Source organism: Apteryx rowi, unplaced genomic scaffold (assembly GCF_003343035.1).
Source record: "Apteryx rowi isolate R43461 unplaced genomic scaffold, aptRow1 scaffold_67, whole genome shotgun sequence".
Lineage (NCBI taxonomy): Eukaryota > Metazoa > Chordata > Aves > Apterygiformes > Apterygidae > Apteryx > Apteryx rowi.
In genome coordinates this window covers 147,396-158,043 of record NW_020450949.1, presented here as the reverse complement: position 1 = coordinate 158,043, position 10,648 = coordinate 147,396, and the positions used below count along the sequence as shown (strand labels likewise).

The following is a 10,648-nucleotide window of genomic DNA, read 5'->3' as shown; positions in this document are numbered from 1 at the left end:
ATTCATAAATGTATGTTTATGTTTAAGAAAGAATGAGTTGATTTGCGGGTGTTTTCATGGCATTGCTATGAACAGGAGGGACCCCAGTTTATATATGCAGCATGTGGTTTAAAAATTCACTGAATAAGAAATGTGTTGCTAAGCTTATTCCTCAGCTGAATTAAGTTTTAAATTGCAATTTGAATGATTTTTTTCTTACATCAGTTGATAGAACTATTTTGTTGAAATAATGTTCATCTGTGGTTGAATTTACAGTTTTAAAACTGTATAATTTAAAGGAGGCTCTGTTTTTTTTATAAATAAAACCAGAAAATACTATGTGAAGAACTGTTTGAAGCGTGTGTTTACTTTTGTTATTTGGTGATTTCTAGAAAACAGACTTTTAACAAAATACTCTTATAACTTCTGGTTGTACACAGGTGTTGAGGTAGTGGCTGCAGTGAAAATGGTCACATAGTTGCCATTCATACTGTTGTTTGTCTGGCTGTACCTTACTCACTTCAGGACATACTATTTCCCTTCCTTTAATTGCATGCTGGAGAGAAGGGCATATACTTGTTGAACATGAAGGGTTATTATTGGATGCATAAACTGTTGGGATTTGGCATGTAGAATTTAAAATTTCAATCTGTTAATTGTATTAGAAAAGAGTTAAACACTCTGAGAGCGCCTTGGCTCTACCCTGCTAAAGTTTGTGTTCCTGGAGAAAGTACAGAGAAACAATTCACAGGTTTAATTCACAGGCATATCTCATAGAGCAGTATTCTTAGTTAATTGCAGTGAAACAATTTACTGTTCTTTTCTTGCTTTAAGGGTCTTTAGAGAGAAGCGTGGTCCACAGTGCTCAAATAAGCCTGCAGGAGAAGGATGAATTCACTGTAAGGACTAGACGATACAAGACAAAAGAAGTAGCATCTCATTAAAACTAGAAGAGGAAGAAACAATCTTAGTTAAATATGTAACTGAAGCTGCTTCTGGCAACGTAACTGATGCAGTTCTTTGAAAAATAGACATCTCCAAGTTAGTGCTGAATATGTTTTTGCTGCTGGTTTATTCCTTTTTTAAAGGGTCATTTGGTCACCCTAAACATATTAAAAAATGTAAGCCGAATTTACTAGGTATTTTTGGTCCAAAAATTCTGAGGAGTGAATAGACTGTGAAATTGAAAAGGTTAAGGTGGTACTACATTTTTTACTCTAAGGTCTGGACAGTGTCAGTCCAACTATGTTACTTGTTTGCCAATAACAGCCTTTCTCCTGTCCGTCCAAGTTCTTGCTTGCAGCTAAAAACATGCAGCTTTCACCTTTGTGCAACTGTCAAAGCTGAGCTGAATGATATGCTTCAACACTTTGGCAGATGGCAAGAGGTAAGCATTAGGCCTGTAACTTATCTCAGTCTGAAAAACAATAATTCCCCAAAATTTTGAATTGCACCACATCATCTTTTTTATAGTAGTTTTGCTGCACAGACACATCAACTCTGAGGATATATTGTCGTTCCAGTGCAGCTCAAATAGGTATCTGGCTCCCATTTGAAACTCCAGCTTCCTGCCACAAGCCATATAGACAGGCCGGACTCGGCACACACAAGACTCTTGCTGTAGTTCCACCTTTCTGCCTGCCCTGAGAGCTCTGCCCTGCCCATTGGCAAGATGATCAGCCTGGCCTCCAGGCCTCTTGCTAGAATCTTTCTTTGCCCTTCTGTGACAGCTCCAGCCTTCTAATCTCTGTCCTGTGGAGGAGAGAAAATACCTCAAAGGTGAAAATTGGCATGAGCTGTTATAGCAGGATGGGAAAAGCAGAGTTTGCCCTTCTCTGTGGAGGGCTGGTCAGGCTCCCAACTCTTGGGCCCTGGGGGTAGTTTTGTCTGGCATCTGCCATGAGTGTTTCCTTCAGGAAGGAAGCAATTGTGGGTGCAAGAGTGTCGTGAGCACAGTCTTCACTTTGAGAACTGCCTATCATGTCCAAAGATCCAGTCTGAACTCTTTCCTACCGGAGGCAAGGACTGTGAATGACTGACTGCAAGTGTCAGGCTCTACATAAATTCTGCTAGATGAAAATTACCTGCATTCCCCCCCTGCCTGCAGTGCTGTAGCCTAACTCATACACAGTAAGTTGTCTGAGGTTTTACGTCTTGAGATGCAATAACTCTTAGCAAGTATTCTGAGGTATTAAAAGCTGAAACTTTAATTTGTGGGTTTATATCTCGATTACCTTTTCTTGACTGCATCCTCATCGCTTGACGTCTCTCTTCATTCCTTTATTCTCTTGTTTAGATGGATAAAGAATCTTTGACTATTTCTAATGTTTTCAATTATTATTCATTGCAGTTTTATTTATTTTGCTTTATTCTTGCTCACTCTGATTTCCAAGTGGGGTCAAAACAATTTGTCCAGTCTTCATAAGTTCTGCACTTTCCTGTTTATGGAATGACTCTGTCTTAGATGGCTATTAATTTAGATAGGTTTGGAGTCTTTTTTCACAGTGTTTTTTTTTTTTGACTGATAAGGTGGCAGGAAAGGAATGATTTCTAGACAGGCACTGACTTGCTGCACTGTTTAAGTAGAGGATGAATGTTCAGAAGGTTTCAAATGACTGCACAGAGCATCCATCCGCTCCACATTTTTAAGGACATTTTTCTTTGTTACAGCTGGTTTCATCTGTCTTACAAATCTATGTGAAATAAACAAGCTGTATCGAGCCTGTAGGTTTTGTTCAAGAAGCACAGTCAAGATTTATGATGTATGTTATTGAGATCAATGTAGCATATGTATCACTGTTAGATATAGTTTTAATTCAAGCTTTCTGTGAGCCTTGAGTAGTGTGAGGCTTACACAAAGCATGTATTGAACAAGGAAGGGCTCTACAGCTCAAACTATTTGTTCATGTCATCCAGATTCCTATTCCCAAAAGACAGTTTCTGAATCTTTAACTGTATTCATTGCAGATACTGTCAGGAAATAGCTGGGTTTGAGTGAAGCGTGCTAGTACTTAAGAATACAAAGGAGTTGGACTAGAACCCTTTTGCAGGTGCCCTTGAAATTCCTTGGGCCCAAGTGCTCTGAAGAGCAATTCTTTCTTCTTCCTCATTTACACTAAGATACATTAACATTGCAAAAGCTGTGTGGTGGCTCAGGTACAGAGTTGAAGGTCAAATCTCACCACCCTTGAGTGCTCAAGCAGGGACTGGCTTGCCATAATAGTACCAGTGATCTGCATCCAAGTATCACCTTCATATGTCTGTATGTGCAGCTACACAAGTGCTGGTCACACAGTCCTAGGATCATTCAGGTCAGAAGAGACCCCAGGAAGTCTCTAGTCCAGCCCTTACTCAAAGTGTGGTCAACACTGGCCTCAGATCAGATTGCACAGGGCTTTATCCAGCTGTGCCTTGAGAACTTCCAAGAGCTGAGATTCCCCAGCCTCTCTGGGAAACCTGTTCTGATGCTTTGTGTCCTTGCAGGGAAAACTTTTATATGAAGTTGGAACTTTCTGTGTTTAATTTATGACCAATGTTTCTTATCCTCTTTGCTGTGCTCTTGTGTAAAGGGCCTTGTCTCTCTTTTCTTGATAACTTCCTCTTGGTTATTGGAAGGCTGCTGTTAAGTCACGTGTCCATGTCTCTCCGCCCCCCAACCCTGTCACCTCTTCAAATTTAAATAAGCCTGATTCCCTCATCTTGTAAACATTGCTTTCTCTTAACGCCATGGATAAATTGGAGCAATTTACTGTCTTTCTGGGTTGTTTCCTGTGTCCTCGGCTTTTATGCATTTATCTCCTTTAGTAATTTTTGCTGTATTTTTTTTTTTTACTCAATTTTATTATTGGTCTAAGCTTTACTTTATTTGCATTTGTGCTTACTCAGGCTACATAGTGTTTCTTCACTCTCTATTTTCTGTTTCTGTCTCTGCCTTGTCATTTTGCTCTCAGATATTTTTCTTGGTTCTTTATATTTGTGATTGTCTAATCTCTCCAAAGCTTTTAAGCTCTCTCACAGTAAGAGACCATCTTCTATACTACCTGAGAGAAGATCACATGCCAGTCAAGTTTCACATTTCCAGTTGTTTGCACCCTAATAAAATAAATGCTAGGAGTTGCACTTTCAGAAATATCTGTGGCTGGGAATTCTTAGCTCTACTCCTGGAAGTTTTAGAGAGCTCTGCATGGGCCCGTTGATTCTCCCCCCCTCATCATCCAAGTGTCTTTGTTTCTCAGAGTTAAAGCTCAAATATATTGTCATCAGACAGACAGCTCTTTCTCCAAATCATTAGCCATGAGATACCTCTTCTTGATGCTGTGTAGCAAATCCCAAGGCTCCCCAATCCCTCTGTAGTTGTATGTGAAGCTCTTCAGAGACTGCCATTGAAACATATCAGCTCCACTCTAGTTGTATGAAGCAAAGAGGAGGAAAAAAGCATCAGGAGAACCAGCTTTGCTGTCTGACTCCTAAGTAAGATATTGTCTACAGGTCTGAAAAAATCTTGCTTATTTTAATAAAATCTTTGAACAGGTGGAACCACTGCAACCAATAGACAAGGACTGTAAAAGGTGGAGGGGCATACAAATGCCCATGATTATAGTTTGGGACAGGGCACAAAACAAACCAAACAGAAGTGAAAGCAATTGCTTTTTTCATTGTACATTGTGTTGAGAAGCCACAGGAGTAATCTGAGAGGAAGAGGTGTCACCTGGCAAAATGAGCAGACTCATTTTCCCTGGTGCAGGAACTAGTGTCACTGTCCCTCCTATAGTAGCATGGTCTATGATCTTCCCCAGCATGTTTGAACATGGCTGTAGTGTGAGGCTAAAGAAGGTGAAGCTTTTGGGAGGGTAAGTTATTTATTTGGGTAAGCCTCTGTTGGCTCTCCACAATCTGGACTGAAAACTCTGATACTGGAAACCATAATGTGTACTTTCCATGTTCTGCTTGATGATAATCAAATACAATGCATAAAGCTTGTGCTGTGCACAGGTAATCCTGCTGTTTTAGGCAGCCAGGGTCTAATCAAAGTGCCCCAAAGAAATATGCTTGGTTAATCTTCCGTTATGAATGACGCAAACCAAGAGAAACGGTTATCTCTCTCCAGGGGTGGTGTGAGCAGATGCTTGATCCTGACGCGCTTATTGTTTTCATGGTGCCTTGGGGATGGGAGAGGAGACTAGGCACTGTTAAACTGCCATTCTTACTGGCTCAGCATCATCGGAGAGTGTGATAGTGCCCTTCCTTCCTGGCACCTCAACTTACATCAAATGACCAGGAGGCAAAGAAGAAAGTCCTCTTGCCTCTGGACTTGGGTGCAGCTGAGGCTGCTTGTTGAGGCATCACATGCCTGAGTCCTCTCCATTCGTGTATTTATCTTTATGTCCAATTACTTTATTTCTATTCTGCTGAACTCAAAGAAAATACCACGTTGCTCACAGAATATTTGCAAAACATCAAGAATTTATTAATTTCCAAGTAGCAGGGAGTGTGAAGTTAGTTGTCATCATGTTTCTTCATTCTCATTTTAAATCAAGCAAATCTATATACATGTTTTCAGGCATCTGTATAAATTAAGCAACCAAAGTCTGGAAGAGTTTGTTCTGGTTACACGCAATATTTCCAGAAGCACTCGGAAAGATTCCCACGTTTCTTATATTGTTTCCTGTCCTTGGTCAACAAGCGGCCCAGCAAAGCAAATCGAGGATGACTTCCATAGAAAATCTGAAGTCAAACAACATTAGACAGGTTATTGTTGGTGGTGAATGTATGCTCTTCAGTGCCCCTGACTGGTCACATGGGCCCATATGCTGACTGGGGAAGGAGAGGCTGCCCATTGCACACCTCTGACTAGATGATGCACTAAAGCTAATCCAGCTCTTCTGCCTTTGTATTTGATTTAGCAGACAAGCAAACATGAATGATGCGTCTGCATTTACCTAATGGTTTATAACAAATCTGATAATACTGTGTAGCCCATGTTGTAGTGGGGAAAAATGATGAGCAGCAGATGCTCTTGATGTTCTGGCCTGGCCTGCTGAAGCTGGAAATTGACCTTTATTTAGAAGGCAGGTTTTCTGGAAAAAAAACCTTGGGATTTTAGAATGAAATACTCTGGAGGTTTTTTTTGTTTGTTTTTTATTATTATATAATTTATAGTTCTTACTAATTTTCTAGATCTGGTTTCCTGCTTACCTTACTGTTAAGTGATTCTAACTTCAAGAACACTGTGGCACACTTTAATCTACACTGTTTATGATGTCTGTGGATCTTAAAGGATGTCTTGGTAACACTTCTGTGTATTTTAAAATATTGGGTCTTAATTTTTTATTTAAGCAATGGCTGGTCTTTTACTTACCTCTTTGATATTTTCCCTTGGGTTGTAGCTGCTGGGGCTAAGACCTGATAGAGGGAGACATAACGAAAGGTTTTGTCATTTAGAAATAGTGAACCTACACAAGTCATTCATGCATGCTATAATACTGTAACCCAGTAGAAGGCTTGACCTTGAATGTTGAGAGGACCAGCTATGAAGTGTTTTTGCTGCAACGTGGCCAGTCCATGCTGTGGCACGTTGTTCCTGCTGGGTCTGGGACTCTGGGGATGCAAGCTGTACTGAGTCTTCTTCAACAGGCCTTTGTTACATCTGTGACCCCAAAAATCATTTACGACTGTTGATTTTGCACTTTCCACTACTGTGGAAATGTGGCTTTTTAAGAGGTTATGCAATATTTGTATTGCCTACTACCTCTTTCTAGGTCAATCTTTGCCCCGCTCAGATGGCCTCCATGTCTAAAGGAGAGGCAGGAACAGTCATCCTGACAGCAATACTTTGTTCAGTAAAACTCCTTCACAGGATCTGCCAATTCAGACTCTCACCCACTATGAGGACTTGCGGCTTCCCTTTCATTACTGTTGAGTTTCTAAGGATTTGTCTGTCTCCCCTTCATAACCTGAGGCATCACTGTTTAGACAGGTTCCGTTGTAGACAACTTTGGTTGCACCATTTGATTTTGTTCCAAGGTGCTTCATATTTCAAGAGGGAGGATGTACTATTTGAAGCTGAAGAGCTTTTGTGCAGGGATATGAAACCTCTCCAAGCTGAATACATCTGACTGTCAAGTGTGGAGGTTCTACTAAACTAATATGGAAACTTTTCTAGCTGGTACTGAGCTGCGAACACGGCTGCTCAGCAGGTTTCCCCAAGGTTCTAGTTAACTAAATGACAGCTGTGTGTTTCCTGCACATACTGTATTTTGGTAAATATCCTGGAGTTGGGGCAGAACAGCTGTGGATACTGGGCATGCATTGCATAAGTTGCTATGGTAAAGCCTCACCTGCTTTGTTGTCTCCAGTTGGTGTGCCCAGGAGCCCTGGCAGGAACTGAAGCAGGGAAGTGCTTCCCAGGCTGCCCGACCGCTCCAGATTCAGTCTGGAATCTTCATCAGCTGCAAGTGGAAGACAATATAAACAGGCACATGGTAAGAGCCTTTTGCTTTAGATCCCTGTTTTGTTCTGTGTCAAATGGTTTCTGATCAGGCCCATTGGCCCCATATGCTGAAGACTGTCATGAAATCACCAGTCACCCATCGTTACTTAATGAATGTAAAGGGGGATACTTTTTCCTTCCAAAGCTTTGAGTAAAGATACCTTCCTGATGTTAGTCTGTCCAGATTCTTGTTTCTCTGGTAGATCTTTCTGTTAAGAGATCTGTTAGACCAAGAGCAGCTCCTCTCATTGCTTGGGGAACTCACAAGACAATGCTTTTGGTACCAGGTCTAGGCACCCTAGATTTTTTATTTTATTTTTTTAACCCATTTCTTTATCAAGTACTTCCTATGCTGGACCTTTTCTATGGATAAAGACAAAGCTTCATGTTCAAGGCTTATTAATCTGCTCTATTTTCCAAGTATGCAATAAAACGAGGGGAAAAATAAATGCAGGAAGTCTTAAAATAATTTTTTGGCAGCTATGCTTCCCAGTGCATCTTTATTATCTCTCTCATTCAAACGATATACCAGTACAGTTAATATTACTCTTTCTGAAACAACAGATTACTGTCACCTGATGGAATTAATTTGTATATGCGCAGAGAATTTAATCTATCATTCTGTGACCAGCCCATATTCTCAAGGCATGTTGCCAACAGGAGCCCTTAGTGGTGTTCTACTTGAGCTAACTAAAGTCTTTATAATCTGAGCAGTAAATTACATCTTTGCTAATAAATAGCAGACTTTCAAAATAACGGACAGTGAGAGGGAGCTATTAACAAACTCTGATTGTGTAGATGAAGATAATTTGTGGTTACATTTTCAGATAATACTACAGAGTTTTAGCCACCCTTACCTGTGAAGGTGGATTAGACTGTATAGTTCAACAATAGGAATTACACAAGAAAATAAACTGCTTAAAAAATAATCCTACAGCATTTCAGAAACTTCCTATGAATACATTTGTAAACCTTGGACATCAGTTAATGTTGTTAGTTTGTCAGCTGTACAAAAGGATTGTTGAAGATGATAATGGGAATCTCAGTGTAAGTCTCTGGGTAAGAAATATTGTAACTTTTCTGTGCTATGTAAAGACAATTCACATCTTTATCCTCATGTTCTTTTTAACATGGAGCAGTGTTATTGGGCAGCTTTGCTTTGAAATTAAAAAAAAAAAAACAAAAAAACTCTGTATTAAAGAGCCCTACTTCTGTTTTATTCAGCCTAGAGACTCTTTTTATTAGCAAGGAAGATTTAATAACTCTAATGGATGCCTTCAAACAAATGCACTATATATAAATGGTTAGAGCCAGCTTGTTCACCCTATAATGTGATAGATGTTACCCATACCGAGTCATGGCTGCCAGTAAATGTTACTCAATGGAAGGCTTGAGAAGATGCTGGCTTAGTGAGTCCAAGATTTGGGAAGCAAACTAGGGACTGCTGATACCTGTAAACCTGTGCAACAGCTGTTTCACCAGCAAAGCAAGTAATCTGACCCCCTTTTTCTTCCTCAGCTTTGTGAAAGAACTTAGTTTTTGATTCACCTGTTCTTTCAGAACTCACTTCACAAAACTATTCCATCTCATGTCAGTTCTGATGATAGCAGCCCTCTGGATTCCTGTGCATTTTTATGGAGACATTTCAGTCTTGACTTACAGTATGATTTCAAACATTGAGGACAGCTTTTTCAAGCAGAGATTTATTCTTTCACTGAACTGAATGGAATCTACATTAGTGCAAGCAAATAACATTCTATATACGTAGCTATTTTTACAGCATAAGGCAGACTGGCCTGTTCTTGATCTCTCCAAGTAGGACTGCATTAATCTTTGTAGTAGGTTTCTCCCTTTTTAATGATAACTTAAGCAAAACATAGGTCATTTTAAAGTTTAGCAAGAGGTAAGACTATACAGCCAAGTTTTCTTTAAATTACCTAGTGTCTTCTAATGCTGCCTAAAAGACAGATGCTGCATATACCAGCTCACATTCAGTGCTAGAAAGCTCAGATACCTTGTATCCTGGGTCTGAAAGCAGCAGCAAGAAATATTTAGGGTGCCCAACCTCCCTGTTTTATAATGCTAGCACACACCAATAATATCACTTGTGCTGCCGATGTTCTGAAGACATACGGATTATGCTTTTCCTACAGCTGATCAACACAGATAGAAGTGCCTTCTGAAAGAATATCTGCTTTTCCTCTGGCTTTCTTGCCCCTTTCCCTGCTAAGCTTTATGACCACTAAAAGGAAAAGACTTACCTGAGAGCTGATAAGACATCTCACTGGCATTGATGATGGGGACAGACAAGAGAGGACAGGAGAAGCTGATGATAATGAGACAGCAGAATACCAGCTTATGCATCTTTGCTGTGTTGAACGTATTTCGTCTTTGTCAACCCTGTAACTCGGAACTCCTGTCTGACTGGTGCCTCTGCTCCCAGTTTCACCCATTATATAGCCGCTCATGACCTCATAAATATCATCATGTTCTCCCCCCCTTTCAAAAAAAATGCAATGAATTTATTGCCCATTGATTCTAAATGGAAACCACTTTGCATTGATGTAATTTTTCAAGGTAACAGTTCATAGACAATAAATTTACTGTCTTATTGCTTGGTGTACAAAATGGATATTATATCAAACCAAGCACAGTAAAGTTTATAAATCTGGCATAAAAAAAGTAACTTTCAGTTATAAATCATGAGTTAATGAAAGGGTCAGACATTGGTTGAAATGACCAGGGCACTAAGACAGCTGATTTATGAGCCTTAGCAGGCTTGACGCAAAGCATCTGATATGAAATGCACTTTTTTTTTTCCTTTTGTGAGATGGATGGATGTGTTATTGACTTGTGCCAGAAGAAGTAAAGAAGGGGGGAGTTAAAAACATCTAGTTAATTAACAAAGAAAAAGTTAGTGGACTTTTTTTTTTTTTTCTCCTTGCTCTTGTAGTTTTTTCTTGTAGCATTTTACATCTGTTTATTTGAGAAGGCCTCTTCCGATGTTGCCCTAGAGAATTGTCTTGGCAGAGAAAGTACAGCTTCCATCTGGAGACTTGCTTGATGCATATGAACTACCTTGGCCAGTATTAAATGTGGTCCCTCACTGGACTGGAAGACCCTTTGCAGTTCCACTTGTCTACTGTTTTTTGTTTGCTTTTTGCTTTTATTTGGTGCTAA

At 39.9% G+C, this 10,648-nt stretch overlaps 1 protein-coding gene across 1 annotated transcript; it reads right to left on the bottom strand.

Moving 5' to 3' along the window:
* Nucleotides 1–5,586: 5,586 nt before the first annotated feature.
* Nucleotides 5,587–9,832, bottom strand: UTS2 (urotensin 2). Its single transcript, XM_026085582.1, has 4 exons — nt 9,730–9,832; nt 7,317–7,427; nt 6,338–6,381; nt 5,587–5,703 (listed from the first exon to the last, which is right to left on the bottom strand). The coding sequence occupies exons 1-4, from the start codon at nt 9,830–9,832 to the stop codon at nt 5,587–5,589; spliced, it is 375 nt and encodes a 124-aa protein (XP_025941367.1).
* Between the last annotated feature and the right edge of the window lie 816 nt (nt 9,833–10,648).